Here is a 19,728-nt window from a genome sequence, read left to right as displayed (position 1 = left end):
TAGGGTTACTTTGCATAATCGCTGCTGAAATTGCATGTGTGCGTGTGTGTGCGTAGAGAGAGAGAGGGAGAGAGAAAGAGAGAGAGGAATGTGAACCCATACCCTTTTCTTCTCTCCAGAAGTGTTGCATAGCATTGGCGCTCATAATAAGAGGGTCTGAAACACTGGCTCTGGGATTAAACACTTTTTTACAGTTAGGTAAACTTGGCACGAGGCCAGAGAACAAGCAGTTTTAAGAGGAGCCTTTATTTCGCTGGATATCCTGCTCTGGGTAAACTGTGACTCGCTATATTGGGTGCAAGTGAGTTGGAGGTTGAATCGACGGTGGTACAACAGGCTATTATCCTTTTTTCCCTCTACACCAAATCTACTCCCCGAAAAGAAACCATCTATTCTGCCCTTTTTGCCGAATGTTTGCCCCAGAAAAGGGATGCTTGGGTTCATCAACCATTACATCTTGTGAGAAATTCAATTGAGTTGCGTGTGTGCGTGTGCGTGTGCGTGTGTGAGTGTGTGTGTGTGTGCGTGCGTGTGTGTGAGTGGGGGGGGGGGGTCCTCTGCAGTGTTCTTGTGCTGCAGCAGAATGTTATGTAATGGTTGACAATGACACCAGGGGACCACATGCTTCACTGCTTTCTATATGGACCTAGATCGATCACCACTCTCACACACACACACACACACACACACACACACACACACACACACACACACACACACACACACACACCACACACACACACACACACACACACACAAGACAGATGGGCACCTACAGACACAGAGGACACAAGTATGCACCTGTGAATGCAGAGCCACACACACACACCTATACACTCACACTACACACACTCTCCCCTAGAGGTATACATTTTTTCCAGTTTCCCTGTCTTTACCTCTTGCCCCCCCCCTCCCTCTCTCCCTCTCTCTCTCTCTCTCTCTCTCTCTCTCTCTCGCTCTCGCTCTCGCTCTCTCTCTCTCTCTCTCTCTCTCTCTCTCTCTCTCTCTCTCTCTCTCTCTCTCTCTCTCTCTCTCTCTCTCCTAGAGGTATGCATTTTTTCCAGTTTCTCTGTCTTTACCTCTTGCCCCCCCTCTCTCTCTCTCTCACTCCCTCCATACGGTTCACTGAAGCAGCATGGGGCGATCAATCACAACAGGTCGGCGTACCACGGGGAATGGCGGCTCAACCTTTTTAAGTCACAGTACACCATGACACAGACTGAGAGCTGCAACAGTGTCATAGAGGCTCTCTCGTGGTCGCTGACAGATGTACAAGTCAAAACACAACAGTTGAACTGGGAATAAGCGCTCTCCCCATGCCCTCCTTCTCCCGTCTGCTTCACTCTGAAGGAACTGTTTGTTCTTCCTTTCGTCCTACTCTCTTCCACGAGAGAGAGAGAGAGAGAGAGAGAGAGAGAGAGAGAGAGGGGGGAGGGAGGGAGGTGGAGGAATTATTGATTGTGACACATTAATGACAAGGACAAATGTACAGGAGGATGTAAACATGTAGAAAACAAATGGGAGAAAAAAAGTCTGTAGAGGAGAAAATAAAGGACAGAAAAGACAGCAGGACAAAACTTTTTTTTCTTATGGTAGACTTATGCCAGTCTACAAACAAAAACACATTATTAGCAGAATGACACGCGCCAGGATTGTAAAGATAAACATTGCGAAGATGCAAAATACATTCGCTAGAAGCCCTGCATGCAGGATTGTGCTATTCCCGACTGTAGCTGCAAGCCGGTGACACAGAATTTGGCCGATGCCCTTTTAGTAAGTAAAATTCTAACGCCATCGAATTCTACAAATAGCACCAATCAAGTGCCCTCCTCCACTCCTCCAGACCAGGTACCACTAAAGCTCTTCAGTGCCAAGATAAGAGTCTCCTCCGTCAGCTGGTCCTGAAGCTCTGCCCACACACACCAGGCCTTCAAGACAGACTGCACCGACCAAATGACCACAAAACATAACAGATTATAAACAAATGATTCACTGTTGCTGTCGGGCAGAAACCTCTTATCTCCATATTTTTTACTTTTTGTGTTTTTTTCATAAATTAATGCCCCACTTGATTATACTGCAGCGTCACCCAAAAGTAGCAGATCCACAAGCTCGGAACGCGGGACGCGTTTCGAGCTTGTGGATCTGCAACTTTTGCTATTTTTTTACTTGAATCCTGAAAGGTTTTGGACATACAGTATGAGGTTTCCACCCGACAGAGACGATATCAAATGTTGGAACAAAAATCACCAAATCACAAAGTAAACTAGAATTATATTTGACACTAAACAAGAGAGTACACTGACTGCCATGACAGATAGAAACAGTACAGACTGTAGGCTACAGTACAGACTGTAGGCTACAGTACAGACTGAGTGGACTGGGCCTGGGCCTGGAAACAGGCTGCCACGGGCTGAACCGGCTCCCCAGAGAGGCCACAATGCGTTTACTTTATCATCAGGGAATCTTATTTATGCTGTACTCTGTGAGAAACTAAGTTCTGAGAGAAGTTTAACCATATGTTCAACCCGGTGAGGTGTGCCTATTCTGGGCATGTCATTATAGGGGAACATTTTCCAACAATATATAAAAAACAGTACAAAATAAATAGCCTGGCTATTTTCGCTATTTTGCTGTATGACGAAGAATAATAGGGCATAATATGTCCTGTACATTGCTGTCGAGTGGATATGTCCAAAACTGTTTTCAGGACCTTTTCAGGAAATGGAAAAAAGAACCTGTGGGTATGTGTAGTTGCAAGCTCAACCACTTTCACTTTCAAAATATTATCCAAAATAGCAAAATAGTGGATCTATAAGCTCACAATGCAGTGTGATGGATTGAATACATTATTAACAGTTTGTAAATAGTACAGTGGTACGATTATACGATGGTGCTAAAAGGATAACACAAAAAGCCCAAAGTGCTTGTTTCCGTGACACATTGTGAGCTTAGAGATCATCTATCTTTGTTACTTTTGCGTGTCCCTATCGTACGACAAAATAGGGCATGAATTTACCAAAAAGTGGAGATAAGATGTTTCTGCCGACAGCAACGATATATTATGTAGTGGTAGAAACAGTCCTTTCTATGTGGGGAGAAAATGTCTCAGCTGCTAAATATGTAGACAGACACACTCTGTAGTAAATTTGGCTGACTGATTACATCTGTAAAAACATTATTACCACTCCCCATTCTATTCTATCTACCGCAATGATTCTCAATCTTTATTTATTTATTTCATGGACCCAAGTTTAATAATGCAGACCACCATTCGATTTAGCAAGTACGGCAAGTATTGCTTTCAACAGCTGTGATCTTTCAGACAACAGATCCCTGTACTCTAAAGAAGATAAAAGTGTTCCTTTCTCATAAGGCCATTAAAACGACTTACTGTATACAACCTGGCCCAGACCTGGATTTCAAAGGTGGATATGGTTTGAATTTGGACCCACAAACAATTATGTATGATGCATAATAAATGTTTCAATTGAAATGTTGATCCCCAATAAACAGGGTGCAGTAAAAGCGGTGCACCCCATTCGCATTTTTACTGATTACATTCTTGTTATTCCATGAGCTACAGTACAGTACGTGTCTCATCTTCGTCACCAAATGAGCTGACACAATGATACTTATTACGTACAGTACTGTGCTTAAAGATAACATCAGACTGTCAGTCTACTCTATTGTGTCTGTGTTGCTAACAGCCAGTGTACCTGTTGGACTGTGCATAAGGAATGTGTCATTACCAGTTAGGCCTCTAGGTGTGTTCTGAGAACGTACGTACCTAGAGGCCTATATGGTAATCACTGTTCTATAGACCATACATACTGTACATTCTATACATGTAGCCTGCTGTACATACCATGTAATTAATCGGCACAGAGACAGTGCCCTCAATACCTTCATACCTGTCTTAATTACTTCTCCAAAGTGAGTGACACCCACAGCCACAACGCCAGAGGGAGCGACCATGATCTGGTACCATCTAAATTTAGAACAAGCCTGGGAAAGTTCTCATTCTACTGCTCTGCCACCAACATGTGGAATGACCTGACACCATCCTTTAAACCTGTAGATAAATAGTTTTTGTTGTTGTTGATCTCTCTCTCTTCCCCTCGCCCCCTTCTTCTTCTTCTTCCCGTTCTCTTTTATGGAAATAACAAAAATGATGGAGCTTGCACAAAAACTAATCTCCCCACTGTTTTACACCTGTAAACCTGTGATGTGACAATAGAGTTGATTCTGGAGATGAAAATGAGAAACTCCTGTTTAGTCTCAAGTGATCAGAATGAACCACAAATAAGCAACAGTTTTTTTCCCCACGGGAATGTAAATAATGGAATATATCCATCACGTTTTGTCCTACTGTTTTATTCTCTATTCTCTCCTCTGCAGGCTTTTTTCTCCCATTTGTTTTCTACATGTTTAAATCCTCCTGGACATACATTTTGTCCTAGTCATTAATGTGTCACACACCCGATCAATAAGTCTCTCTCTCTCTCTCTCTCTCTCTCTCATCTCTCTCTCTCTCTCTCTCTCTCTCTCTCTCTCTCTCTCTCTCTCTCTCTCTCTCTCTCTCTCTCTCTCTCTCTCTCTCTCTCTCTCTCTCTCTCTCTCTCTCTCTCTCTCTCTCTCTCTCTCTCTCTCTCTCTCTCTCTCTCTCTCTCTCTCTCTCTCTCTCTCTCTCTCACATTTTTCATAAGCATATTCTCTAGGTGTGTCTCTCTCTCTCCTCACCACCTATACCCGTTCACCCTCTCCATCTCAAACTCCTCCATTCTCTCTTTTGCTCTCTTCATCCCCTCCTCTTTATTCATCTCCCTCTCTCTCCCCTCCAACCCTCTGCCATCTCGTTCACCTTCTCTTTTTCTCTGCCTTTCTCTCCCTCTCTGCCTCTTTCTCTCTCTCTCTCTCTCTCTCTTTTTGCCAGCTCAGCAGAATCAAGCCTCATTACTCTACCCACTGCACCAGCCTCTGCATGTGTGCGTGTGTGTACGTGTACGTGTACGTGTACGTGTACGTGTACGTGTGCGTGTGCGTGTGCGTGTGTGTGTGTGTGTGTGTTTTCATGGAGGAATGGGGTCAGTGTCCAGTGTTATTTTAGTTTATGAAGTCTATAACGGGAATCAAACCTGTGTAATAATAATAATAATGAATTGCATTTATATGGCGCTTTTCTAAGTACTCAAACTTACTCAAAGCGCTTTACAATGGTTCATTCATTCATACAGGGGGGGGGGCATTGGGAGGTGGAGCGGCGAACAGTCGACGCCAGCGTCCCCACTTTTTCCCACATTCACACACCAATGTGTCCATTCCGTTACCTTGTGAGTGTGTGTGTGTGTGTGTGTGTGTGTGTGTGTGTGTGTGTGTGTGTGTGTGTGTGTGTGTGTGTGTGTGTGTGTGTGTGTGTGTGTGTGTGTGTGTGTGTGTGTGTAAACCTCATATGTCCAAAACTGTTACTTTTCAGGATTCAAATAAGAAAATAGCAAAAGTAGCAGATCTACAAGTTCGAAAGCTGTGTGTGTGTGTGTGTGTGTGTGTGTGTGTGTGTGTGTGTGTGTGTGTGTGTGTGTGTGTGTGTGTGTGTGTGTGTGTGTGTGTGTGTGTGTGTGTGTGTGTGTGTGTGCGTGTGTGTACACGCATGTAAAAGTGCAAGTACATGTACAGTACACACACTATGTGACATTACAAGGAGTGGGATGATATGGTGACATAAAGAGGAGAGGGATTACGTAATTCCATTTCTATGGAGGTGATAATGTACTCTGTACCACCGTTTCCCTAGCCTAGTTCCCAGCCTTACTCATCTGCGAAGAGAAGAGCCTGGCCACGACCTAATGCAGAGTGTCTACTGTCTACAGGGTTGGGACTTCCGTCTTACGTATTTCCCCCGGAAATACACTTTTTTGACCAACACCACTCGTTTCATTGACGGAGAATGTAAACAGATTTGTAAAGCGCCATTTCCTTTGGCGGTACTTCCACCAAATTCCGTCCTTCCGTTTAGACACTCAACCGGCTAGGTCTTGCCCAGCATGCCGTTTCCCAGACAATGGGTCAGGAACACATTTTTATGGGAGTAAATATCCCATCTTTCTTTACTTTTCTTCTTTTGCATTTCCTAAAAAAAACTTTATTATTTAAAACATTGTCAAAAATCGTTGATACGTTGTTGTTGAATAGTGAAAATAGCGAACCTACAAGCTCACTACGCATCCGAAGTATAAATTAGGCTTAATTGGTTAATAGATGTTTTGCAATAATAATCTAAATCTACAAAGTAGGCCTACACAGGAAATAAAGTAAAGTAAAAGTCCCCCCAAAATTTTTACATTACCAGTACAGCACTTGAGTATATGTACTTTAGTTACTTTCCACCACTGAATATTACGCAACCACATTAGGAGGGTTTAGAATTGACCGCAGATATGTACACTCCAATCTCCCCCCACCCTCCAGACACCACCACTAGGCCTCCACACGCCACGCACCACCCGAAAAACCAATTGGTTATATTAGCCATGAGATGAAGGAGTGAGCTTAGGACTTAGATAACCAGTAATTAACACTTTTAATGAGACAGAGGGAGGGATAGAGAGAGAGGAATGTAATTTCACAGCCAGATGGACATGGAATTAGAAGAAGGGAGGGTGACATATGACCGTCACACACAACAGGATTAGAAGCCTATTACAGACCAGTATCTTACGTAACTGGGTGACAAATAAAATGCATTATTAGTAAAGACTGAAATTGGAACTGAAATTGATAGGTATCCTTTTTCATATATCACTCTCTTTCCAGGGAAAGTTTACTTAGAAAAATATTGATACTTTACAGCAAGATCGTGCCATAAACTTCTGCTGTTGGTCACTAGTAGCTTCCCAGTACAACCACAGTCTTCTACTTTTAGTCACTGGGAGCTGACCAGTACAACCACAGTCTTCTACTGTTAGTCACTTGGAGCTGCCCAGTACAACCACAGTCTTCTACTTTTAGTCACTGGGAGCTGACCAGTACAACCATAGTCTTCTACTTTTAGTCACTGGGAGCTGACCAGTACAACCACAGTCTTCTACTGTTAGTCACTTGGAGCTGCCCAGTACAACCACAGTCTTCTACTTTTAGTCACTGGGAGCTGACCAGTACAACCACAGTCTTCTACTTTTAGTCACTGGGAGCTGACCAGTACAACCATAGTCTTCTACTGGTGGTTACTGGGAGCTGACCAGTACAACCACAGTCTAACTGTTGGTCACTGGGAGCTGCCCAGTACAACCATAGTCTTAACTGTTGGTCACTGGGAGCTGACCAGTACAACCACAGTCTTCCACTGTTTGTCAATGGGAGCTGCCCAGTACAACCACAGTCTTCCACTGTTTGTCAATGGGAGCTGACCAGTACAACCACATACTTGTACTGTTGGTCACTGGGAGCTGCCCAGTACAACCAGGCTTCTACTGTTGGTCACTGGGAGCTGACCAGTACAACCACAGTCTTCTACTGTTGGTCACTGGGAGCTGACCAGTACAACCACAGTCTTCACTACCCAGACTCTTGAACAGTTTTTATCTAGCAGCAATTAGACTGCTGAATTTTAAACGGACTCCCCTTTACATACATTCATGACTTAAATTAGTATGCACATAAGCCACTTTTTTTCGAATGCACTTTATTATACTTCTATTCTCCATCTATCTTTTAACTGCATTGATGGGCCTGCAATAAAGAATTTCAACCATGTTACTTGAAATGTGATGTGACAATAAAGTTTGATTCTGATTCTACTGTTGATGCTATGTTGTGTGGCGCTGTTGTATGATCAAGTAGGGCGTTAATTAATTAACAAAACCACAAAAGTTAGAATATGGATTTAAGAGTATAACCACAGTCTTCTGCTGTTGGCCACTGGGCAGCTCCGTGGGTGCAGTTGGTGGAGTACTGTGTGCCCAGCAGTCTTGTGGGCACCATGTCTAAGGAGGTTGTGAACGTTAAGCCACAGAAAGCATGAATCAGCCCCATCGTTCTGCCGATCCAACACTTCTACCTCTTTTGGACGTGACACATCAAACAAACACGCAAGCCCACTTTCACCCAAAGCAATAGCCTGCTTATTCCCACCGTGCTGCATGATGCAGGGCTGAAACAACGCAGGGCATGGGGGAAACTGGAGCAGATCAGCACTTTGTTGACAATAAAATAAAAACACAAAATCTCTTGTTCGACATCTTTCCATCCCTGTATGGCTGAAAAATAAATAAATCATCTATTTTTTTTAAGGTATGTATATAATTTTACCTTGACCTTGATGCGGTCCTTGAGTTTTTGATGAAAATCTGCCAGTTATTTCACACACACACACACAGACCAGGTAAATCCGTTTTTGTACAGTTTTTATTTGTATCCTTTTCTTCAAGAGTTGTTCAAATAATCAAAACGACGTATAAATTATGGCTCTGATACACAGGGAGGAGAAGACTTCAATGAACAGGAACGTACCATCTCTTCCTGGACTGAACCAAGTCCTGTCTCCCCCCAAAACCCCTATTATTCTAACTCGCCATTATTCACGTCCTGGATCGTACCAAGGTTCTATTTATGTACTCGGATCAAGACAATGATGTGACTGAAACCATATTTCCATTTTGAAAACTAGTGAGGAGATTCAGTGACTGGAATCGGGAGTCTTTAACCCATTTTTCAAAAACGTTCAAAAGTAGCAGATGTACAAGCTCGCAGCGCTGCACGAAGTGACATGCTGTGAGCTTGTGGATCTGCTATTTTTTAATAGCCAACGCCAAAATCTAAAATGACACACCTGCTTTCCCAGTTTTAACGGGTTAACCATTTGAGCCCCATTTTTTTACTACGTTGCACAGAAAATAACCGATCTACAAAGCTCAGTTGATCGGATATCTTTGCAGTTTTTGGAACTTTTTTAGAAGCTTTACGCCCATAATGACATGCCCAAAACAACGACGACAGGTTGAAAGTGGTTAAGGACCAAGTGGACCGTACAAGCCTGGTGACAACGTCCAGGTGTCAATCCACTAGCATACGGTATGTTGAAAAATAAACTCAACAGCGTAATTTGAAGACGTAGTATCTTTCAGTACCAAGTCTACCCCCGTCCTCCATTCATTAGAACCGGCTATTAGAACTGGTTATCACATCATCTGTAAAGACCTGTCGAAACAGTAGCTACCTAAGTGTATTTTTTTTTACCCAAGTCGTTCATAAGTATGCCCTTCAGACCTGAGTCCAAACTATTGTTTAAAAAGTGATTGCTCAGCATTTGTTTTCAACTTCTTGGAATATACCAGAAGAATGAGGTTTGTCCCAATACAATGCAAATTAACTTCATACACTTTTTGATTGACAGCATACAACTTCTCTGTGATTGAGAGCTTAGCAGACCAACATCTGCATTGTCCAGAAATGACTGCAGCTGTGTGGTGGCGAACACGTTTCTACCCGCATGGTTACTGGAAGCAGCAGCATGCCATGGAATCTTATTACAATAGTATGATAGGATAAAAAATAAAAAAATAAACATTTGTGCCGAGGTTAAAGGGCACTTCCAGTAATTCTTATGGAACATAAGATCATTTTTGGCGCTCGATCAGAACGGTCTGTGGCCCAGGTGACGTCAGGGTGCATGAAAAAGTTGAAAGATTGAACATAATTGTAAATATCGCCTCTGTCGGGTGGAAACTGTTACTTTTTAGGATTCAAATTCAAAAACAGCAAAGAATACCCTCAATACTTTTGATGCTAGTATGATCAAGTAGGGCGTTAATTTACGAAAAAAACACAAAAAGTTAGAACATGGAGATAAGAGGTTTCTGCCCGACCGCAACGATATACTAATAGTGTTTCTCAAAGTGGGGTTCAGGGACCCTTCAGGGTTCCTTGAGGGGGGTTCCAAATGGACCCTACAGGTCTGTAACTCTTGAGTGAACAAATGGAACCGGTCCATTTGGGTCCATTTGCTCACTCTACAGTTAATGTGATCTTTGAAATTAAAGTTTGAGAACCTACTATATTATGTGCCTAATGACAACTCATACACACAGACATGTCTTCCAGACATTTAGCATCATTAGAGGCTGAATTTAACGGCAGTTTGTTTGCATCGACTACTAAGCATCCTCTTTTTAACATTATCTACAACCAGTGGACCATGCATGCCATGCAGTCAGATTCCACCTGGGTTTTTGTTCAGTCTCCTTACAAATGATGCTGTCCTGTCAGCATAAAGGCCCTAACACAATAAAAACGTTAACAAACTCTGAAGTGTGGACAAATGGAACCAATGGTTCCATTTGTCCACCCTCAGAGTTGCGTGTGGATAAACAAAGATGGCCCTAGCCGTGTGGTTGACAATACTACATAGTCAAATCCTCAGTGTTAGAGCATGTATATATATAACCAAATGGACACCAAGTGGTGTCAACATTCACCCTGAACCCAATTTATTTCCAATTTGAGGCTAAAAATGTCTTTACTTGCACCACAGTTAGAGATATGTCAACTGAACTGCCAGCCTTCTTCTCTCAGAAGAGCAATTTCTATGTCCTATATATCTGGATGTGTTCACTGAGACGGTCTCAACATGGTGTGAGATACGACTTCTGCAAGGCTTGTTTTCAACACTACTGGGACAGCAGGGACATTTACAAGCGACTTTATGTGTAAGAAGACATTTCCCACGAGACCTGAAATGCAAGTTAATACTTTCTTGTCAGAGTTCGCTGTTGACTTTAAGATGTGAATCTGCTCTGAGACGAAGTTCAAGGCCGTTAAGTCACACAAATAACTCATCAACTGTTTCTTGAAGAATGAATAATTTGCACACGCTCCGAGTAACAAATGGATAAATGAACACTGAGGATTTGACTGTGTATTGACTACTGTCAATGCTTGCTCTTTGAAACGCCTGCGTCTAACACTCCTTGTTGTGAACTGCAGCTGTCTTCACCCTGCTATGAAGTTGTGTGAGGGACCGTTGTCCTGTCAGGTCAGACCAGTCCTGTTCTGGGAGCTAAGGACCTATACACAGAAGCAGCATTTAAAGACAATGTAAATGGGCAACAAGGAACTTTTCCAAATCCACAGCGTGGCAGTCAGTCACCCTTTGGCACACTGTAGGGGTATGTAGGGATTTATTACTTTGCATTACCCCCTCCCCCAGTCATAAAAGAAACATAGCTACCAAATTTGGTAAATATTAACATTCTTCAGAATGACTTACAGTGAGAAGGTGTCATACAACTCAAGGACACTTCTGACAGGCCATCGTTAATCTAACCCATTAAGACCTGAGGCCGATTCTACAAATGCCTTCTAAATAAGGCATCACACTTTCAAGATTTTTCTAAAATGTTCAAAAATAGCAGATATACAAGCTCACAGCACGTCACTTCGTGCCACGCTGCGAGCTTGTATATCTTCTATTTTGAATAGCCAACGCAAAAATCTAAATTGACACAGATGCTTTCCCGGTTTTAATGGGTTTTATATCTAACAAATGGATAAAAAAAACACAGAATTTTATTTGTTCCTCAAAGCCATTTGGCCACAAAGTCGATTCTACTCCATTTGTCACGCTGCCCATCTACATTGTCACCGTAAAATGAGCCATCATAGCCTCCAGACTTGTATTAAAGTAATCTTGCACCTGTGAAACAGTTTAAGGCCAAAGGTACGTTGACACTAAAAAAGAAATAAAAAAAGGCTGCTCCGAATACATGTTTTTGAGTACTTTTTGTCGACTTAATTATAATGTTTTTTAGATGTTTAGCTGGCAGCTCTTCCCCCGACTTCCCCAGGGCGAACAGGCAGTGTTCCAACACACTGGTGTATTGGTTGTTGATGGACCCGTTGGTTGCCGAATAGGACCGAACATAGTCTCAATCGGCATGATTGGTGAACAGCAAATTGAACACATTGTACTCAGATTTGATACAAAAACAAAACAGCTAAAGACATCCCATGACATTGCTGTTGCATCACAAAGACAGAACAAAGAAACATTATTTTTGATTGTTGTAGATGTACAGGGGTAGCCATTGTAGAAGTCCGCCTTCATGCATTAATCGTCCGCCTGCGATACCTTGGCATTGCAGAAGATTCGTAACACAAAACTATAGTTTTGTCCCTTACAATTACAAATACCAGACCGAACATCTTTAGGCAAGTGGGAAAACACGAGCCAGAGTCTTGAATTGCCCAAATCGAATTCTCTTAAGACTACTGTATATAATATAATTTTTATTTATTTTTTGTGACTCGACAAAATATAAATTACCGGTAGCCTTATTAGGGATGGTGCAGAGGTGCAGCATTAATTCAGCAAGCATGCAGTAAGAAGTGGGACTTCAGCAATGGTTAAACCTGTATGTCACGTTGTGGTTTGTCGTTACAGTTTAAATATATAACAATGTACAGCCTACATTAAGAGGGGTTGTGGGGGGCAACAACATCGTACCGTTGTAGTAGAATTATATTTTTTCTCGTTACAGAAAATACGATTGAGATATGTTTTTTTTTGTATCGTACACAAGCATCAAGCATCCTTCATGTATCGACCGCTGTACACTTCATCATCACAATTCATAGCTTTTCGTTCTTCTTGTTTCTTTTAAACGTACCATATAAAAAAAGGTTGGTTGACATGCGCATTCTCTCCCTCACGCCTGATTTATTACACGCCTGAAAACAGCCAATCTACAAGATCACAAAGCGTCGCATCAACACCGGGTTGTGAACTTGTAGATTGTCTATTTTTTTTTAACGTATAAATTCAGACTATATAAATTAAGCATCACAGTCTCGGTGTGAAGCCCACAGACACAGCAGAGTGTGTCCCAGAGCCGTTGATAGAGGGGTGTTTGGGGAAGAGGACGGGGGGGGGGGGGGGGGGGAGTGTCGTACCCTAAGGGTTCATTTGTACACCATCAGAATTAAATTAACGCTAAAGACTTTTTACAGTGCATGGTGGCTGGGAACCACAGGAAGGGGGAGGCTTGTTTTTTTTATACAAATTCCAGCTCTGACACCTACAGTATACTGACTCTTGATTCCAGTGGTTTTGCTCTGCACCCAGATTTGTCCTTTTACCATCACAACCCATAAAAATACACTGTACACCGTCTCTAAGACGATCTTAATCTGTGCTTACGTGAGAACGTGTTGTGACTCACTTTAGGGTGACAGAACTAAATGTTTTACAGTATCTGATGCCTTGCTTTGTTGAAGTCATTTTTGACTGTATGACAAGTAGAAGGGTTTGACATCTTGTACTGTATACGGTAGATGCAGTGGTCTTGATTAAATATGTTTGACATCTTCAATATTTGAACGGTACCAACAGGTTCTTCATGATTTTGATCCTGGACCTGAAGGGAACCTGTACCTCCTCTTCCACGGTTATTCATTATCGTCTAAAAACGATAAAACGGACAATAGTCGAAGGTTCAGTGACTGACTGACGGACTAGCATTTGAAGAATATGAGTTTGGGATCAAAAGATCAAACTGGTCCAGCAGAATACTAGTCCAAAGCACATTAACATATTAAAAAAAACAAAAAAAACAACATCAACTATGTCTGTCTGTCCACGGCTCTGGGTGTGCCAGTGTTTCATCATTATAATCAATATTATCATATAATAATATATAACTCACACAACTCACTCTGCAGACAAGACAGTACCACAACCCCGTCATCAGCACTTTGTCAAATACTACAGTATGTAATGCTACAATCAACTCAATGTCCCCCACTCAGACCCCCCAAAAAAAACTCTCACAAAATACACAAAAAGTAGAAAGAAAAAAAGTACCCAGATGAACTGACAAAAGCACTTTCAGATTCCATGACGCAGTCGGGCAAACAGACAGGTATAAAACTGGGATGAAAACCCCCCAAAAAACTAAAAAGACAAGACCTTAACCAACCCAAAAAATAATCACTAATTATACGCACACACCCGCATACAACTCAGTCTGCAGCAGACGGTCGGTGTGTGTGTAGTTGACGTTCACAGACAGGGAGGGAAACGGAAGCGAGCCCAAAACCTCCCGCAAGTCTGTGGGCTCCGTTGAGGCGCTCTCCTCCAATCAGGGTTTGTCACGCCACCGGGGGGGGGGGGGAGTGTGGATGAACGACCAACATCACTTCCGCAACGACGTCGTCATTCAGCGCCTCGATCAGCGCTAACATCCGCCGAATCATCCAGAGGAGTGTGTAAGGGAGAAGGAGCGGGCGGGGTTGAAGGTTCAATCCCCCCCCCACCCCCACCCAAAAAAACTAAGAACAAAACAAACCGAAAGTCTTCCGTGTTCCACGTAGCAGAGGGTGTGTCAGGCAGATGGGAGGGGGAGACCAAACTAAGGTTCAAAAGGTAAGGATTGAGGTCGGTGGGTAGTGAAAGAGATATTTCATTAACGGGTGGGGGGGGGGGGGGGGGAATCTCATAGTCCCGCCGTGCCAGGCCAGCCACCCTCCACGATAAAAGAGGAGGAGAGTTGAAGAGGGGGAGGAGAGACGAGGGCGAGCGTGGGAGAGAGAGAGAGAGAGAGAGAGGAAGGAGGTATGGCAGAGAAGAGTGCAAGGCTAGTGGAGCTAGCGGTTGTTCTTGGCTGCCTCCTTGGCCGCCAGGATGAGAGGGGTCAGACTAGAGAGAGGCTTAGCAACCTTCAGGAACTGATGCTGAGAGACGGAGAGAGAGAGAGAGAGAAAGAGAGAGAGCGAGGGAGAGATAGAGAGATGGAGGGATGGGATACAGAGGAAGAGGGAGGAAGGGATGGATGGAGACAGAGATACAGAGAGGAAGAGGGAAACAGAAGAAGACAAAATATGTCAATTTCAGTGTTCAGTGAACATTTCATTTCCCAGAAGGAGCTCCACAATAATGAATTCCACCCACGGTTTTACACCTGTACACTTGTGATGTGATAATATAGAGCTACTGCAACACCTCTGAGCTTTGCTACTGTCTGCATCTCCCTCTCAGCTTTCATACTGTCTGTCTCTCCTACACTGTCTCCTTCTCAGCTTCCCTATACTGTCTGTCTCTCCTACACTGTCTGTCTCTCAGCTTTCATACTGTCTGTCTCTCCTACACTGTCTCCTTCTCAGCTTCCCTATACCGTCTGTCTCTCCTACACAGTCTCCTTCTCAGCTTCCCTATACTGTCTGTCTCTCCTACACAGTCTCCCTCTCAGCTTTCCCTACTGTCTGTCTCTAGTGTGCACGTTTTAGAACACTTAGCGTTAGCAATGACTTTAAGCGAACATACATCATACATTGGCTAATATCTAATGTGAGATTTAGCTTTGATTTATCAGTTGGCAATTTTTTTTTTTTAAAGCTAGTTTGATTACTAAAGCACTCTGTAAAGCTCTTTATTACAGTGTTACACAAATATATGTATATTGGTACGCATTAGGCCACTAATCCCCATAACCCAGAGAGTGTACAAATGGAACCAAATGTACACTCTCACACCTGTAAGGGTCCATTTGGTTCCTACATGTAACGATATAGCTGGGGACTCCCTGGAACCCCCTCAAGGACCCCTGGGGGTCCCCAGACCCCACTTTGAGAACCCCTGGTCTAAACCCCTTGGCATAGATGTATTTTTTTCTTTTCCATCAAGCAGGCTTGGTCTCTCACTCGGTCACGAGCACAAGATGTGTTTTATTGAGGAGGCTCTGGAAGCTAGCTAGATACACCACTGTCCTTACATAACCCCTGATACAATCCATCGCTCTCTGCACCATGCTCGCTATCTCTCTCACTCACACACACACACACAGTGTAGCCCCCAGTAAGCCCAGTGTAAGACAGCCTCAAATTCAATTACCTTTCTCTTTTCGATCTTATTCAGAAAACCACTCTCAAAATCATTCTCTCACACACACACACACACACACACACACACACACACACACACACACACACACACACACACACACACACACACACACACACACACACACACACACACACACACACACACACACACACACACACACACACACACACACACACACACACACACACACACACACACAGTAAGTGTAAGTGAGAGTTTACTGTACCTGCAGTAGTTCCTTGGCCGAGCCTCTCTTCTCCACGTCCATTTCCAGACAGCGGTTCAGGAAGTCTCTGAATATGGTGGACAGTTTCTCTGGGTTCTGCAGCTCCGGCGTTCCATTAGTGGCGATGAGATACAGCGCCTAGGAGACCGGGTGGAGAGATAGAGGTGAGAGGGCTCAGATGAGAACAACGTGCAACATTCTCCTTAAATGCTTTTAAACTGGTGACTGGATAAGTGCTATAATGGGCGGTAAACCCCACATTATTCCTGCACTCTGCTCTCGCCGCGCAATTACCAGCACTTTGACAAATCTAAAGCAAGGCACTGCAGCTTTGTTGGGGAAGGCAGGTTTAAATGGCCTGCAGTACACAACCTGAACACACAAACACACACCAAATGTCTCCCATGATCCTAGACCAATTTAAAATGTTATGCGTTTCTGCTAATTTAGTAGTAGTGCCAATTCCCTTGTACATGGAATGCACGGTCATGAGCTGCAGAATGGTACCGCTTGAATTCAAATCCTTAATATCCCACCTTCCCAAAGTTGCCTCTAGCAGACGCATGCTCAGGACATAACTGACTTTGGGTTGTCTATGTTTTGATTTACTGCCGGGCCAGATGAACCTAATCAACGTGACGAAAGGTTTGAGCAGACCCTCTGATTGCTCGTTACTCTGAAGAACACGTTCGTTCTATTAATCCATTAAGATCGGGAAAGCATCCGTGTCATTTTAGATTTCTTGTGGCTATTCAAAAATAGCAGATATACAAGCACGCTATGAGCTTGTAAATCTGCTATTTTTGAGCAATGTTGTATTTTGACAATATTTGCAAATCTTTGAATATATATATATTTTTTTTAAACATTTTTAACTCCAATCTTTGCTTCTGGGGGTCCCTGGATTTTTTTAATATGCATTTGTCCGTGGCCAAATACATATAATTTTGGGGGTCCTTGACGTTGGAAAAAGTTAGAGCACAACTGATATAGCAACCAAACATCAACAATGATTATGTATTTGGCCGCAGACCCCCATCTCAAAATATTTAGTTCCAGGGACCCCCAGAAGCAAAGATTTGAGTTCAAATGTTTACTTTAAAAGAATATATGCAAATACTTTTATATTAGCAAAGAAAAGCTCACAGCGTGGCACTTGCTATGAGCTTGTAGATCTGCTATTTTTGAATAGCCAAAGAAATCTAAAATGACACAGATGCGTTCCCGGACTGAATGGGTTAAACTGACAACTTTTTGTTGAGAAATCATTACGCATGCAGCCATGGACAAACTGAGTGTTTGTGGCCTAATGTAGAAGCTGATGAAGCTGTTCAATTCTTCCATTAGCCTGCTCCTTTTACACTCAAATTCATTTCATTCCCAAATTGAATGCTGCAACTGATGTTATTGGCTACGTTTATGCACCTGCTTGTCATTCAAATGATTATGAATGTTATTTCTATCAGATGTCCGGTAAACTGTAATCATTCTGTCCATGATGACCGGGAGGTTCAAATCCCAGTGTAACCTCTGCTCTTCGCCATTCAAGACACCTCATCCGACACCAATTGTATCCGACATTATAAATGTGTCCCCAATCAACCCCAAAACAAACACACACAGACACACACACTATACTACACTTATGAGGACATCAATATTTTAGTATGGTGATTTTATGAATGCCATTTTTGCCATTTATAACCCTAACCCTGATGCCAAAGATAGCCAATCTGCGATTTTTTATGAATGACTGACACACACAAGCGCGCACTCGTGCGCAGGCTGAGTGCACTCACCCTGAGTGGGTTTTCATTCAGGTATGGGGGCTCGCCCTCCACCATCTCTATAGCCATGATGCCCAGGGACCAGATGTCCACCTTGGGGCCGTAGGCCTTGCGGGTGACCACCTCTGGAGCCATCCAGTACGGAGTCCCCACCATGGTGCTGCGCTTGCTCTGCTCTGGGGTGATCTGAGCACAGAAGCCAAAGTCAGCTGGTAGAGGAGAGAGAGAAAGAGAGAGAGAAACACAAAGAAAAGACCGTTAACCACATGAACACTTGTGACCCTAATCTGGGCATGTCATACTAGGTGAACAGTCTGCGAAAATAGTGTTTTTGGGGTAGAGATTTGCTGTAGAGGGAAAAAAGGAGAGACCAATGCACAGAGCCCTGGGAGAAGCCGGTCAACAATGTACAGTATATGGGTTTTAAGTGGTTAAGACCCATCAAACTGGCAGATAAAAGGACCTTTTAATTTAAATAAAAACTGCATTTAGGTTGTTTTCTATTTAGGTTGTTTTCTATGGAAGCCCATTTCTGTCATTGAATTTTTGAAATGAGTTTTTTCCCCTCAAGAATGTGAGATAGGCAATTCCATGAACAAATCTCAGAATTCTATGCAGTTATATATTGTGATAAAATAACACAAAGGTCAGATGATTTATTTTCATTCAGTGGTGGCAAAGGGCTTCCATAGTTTTCACTCCATAACAGTTAATACTGGGATTAACATGAAGGTTGTGTTAAAGAGTCACAGCTCCCTCTATTGGTTAAAAGTAAGTACAACAGTTTTACTAAAACAATGTTTACTGCGCTGCCTCTTTCTGAGTGGTTGGTCCTGCACTGACACAACTATCAACACCCTAGACAATGTTGTCACTGACAGTAAATGATATGAATCTGTAATTCAGGTATGATACTGTAATGCAGGTATGATACTGTAATCCAGATACAATACTCTAATGCAGATATGATACAGTAATGCAGATATGATACTCTGATAGAGATACTGTATAGAACAGAATTACAGATATGATACAGTAGTCCAGATATGATACAATAATGAATATAATCCAGATATGCTACAGTAATCCAGATATCCTAGACTCTAGTATCCCATATATGCCACTGTAATACAGTAATGATACTGTAATACAGATATGATACTTTAAGACATATACTGTATATAACTGAATCATGCTACACTACAGTAATCCAGACACATTAGAGGTACGTACTGAGTTTGACGGAGCCGTCCATGCCCAGCAGGATGTTGTCACTCTTGATGTCTCTGTGGATGACCTGGTTGAAGTGCAGGAACTCCAACGCCTGCAGACACTGCACAGCGGGAACAACAATAACATTTACGATACAATAATGATTTATACACCATTATTCTGCACTTTTTAGTGTTCAGGAAAACATATTGAGAGGGAGATGGAGAAAAGTATATCGTCGCTGTCAGGTGGAAACCTCATGTGTCCAAAATGTTTAACTTTTCAGAACTCAAATTCGAAAGTAGCAGATCTACAAGCTGTGGATCTGCTACTTTTGTGTGACGATGTAGTATGAAGAAAATCTAAAAGTTGAAATATGGAGATTCTGCCCGGCAGCCGTGTGTGTGTGTGTGTGTGTGTGTGTGTGTGTGTGTGTGTGTGTGTGTGTGTGTGTGTGTGTGTGTGTGTGTGTGTGTGTGTGTGTGTGTGTGTGTGTGTGTGTGTGTGTGTGTGTGTGTGTGTGTGTGTGTGTGTGTGTGTGTGTGTGTGTGTGTGTGTGTGTTATTACCTCTCGACACACAGCGGCGATCTGGGCCTCGTCCATGCAGGTT

General features: G+C 42.9%; 2 protein-coding genes across 3 annotated transcripts in view; one reads left to right on the top strand and one right to left on the bottom strand.

The window, feature by feature from the left end:
- aamdc (adipogenesis associated, Mth938 domain containing) overlaps positions 1-19,728 on the top strand; it is a 282,823-nt gene that overhangs the window by 104,434 nt on the left and 158,661 nt on the right. The gene's annotated exons all lie outside the window — the stretch shown is intronic.
- Positions 11,312-19,728, bottom strand: part of pak1 (p21 protein (Cdc42/Rac)-activated kinase 1) — an 80,559-nt gene continuing 72,142 nt past the window's right edge. For both annotated transcript variants that reach the window (XM_080427873.1, XM_080427874.1), the window contains 5 exons: positions 19,686-19,728; positions 19,139-19,238; positions 17,918-18,114; positions 16,119-16,256; positions 11,312-14,724 (listed from right to left, as the gene is read on the bottom strand). The exon at positions 19,686-19,728 is cut by the window's right edge and continues 75 nt beyond it. In XM_080427873.1, the coding sequence (XP_080283999.1) occupies positions 14,638-14,724; positions 16,119-16,256; positions 17,918-18,114; positions 19,139-19,238; positions 19,686-19,728 (565 nt within the window). In that variant the 3' untranslated portion in view covers positions 11,312-14,637. The remainder of the gene's footprint in view (positions 14,725-16,118; positions 16,257-17,917; positions 18,115-19,138; positions 19,239-19,685) is intronic.

Source organism: Gymnoscopelus braueri (genome assembly GCF_963280865.1).
Source record: "Gymnoscopelus braueri genome assembly, chromosome: 5".
Classification (NCBI taxonomy): domain Eukaryota; kingdom Metazoa; phylum Chordata; class Actinopteri; order Myctophiformes; family Myctophidae; genus Gymnoscopelus; species Gymnoscopelus braueri.
Note: the sequence above shows the minus strand (reverse complement) of the source record. Positions and strands in the feature narration are given on the sequence as shown.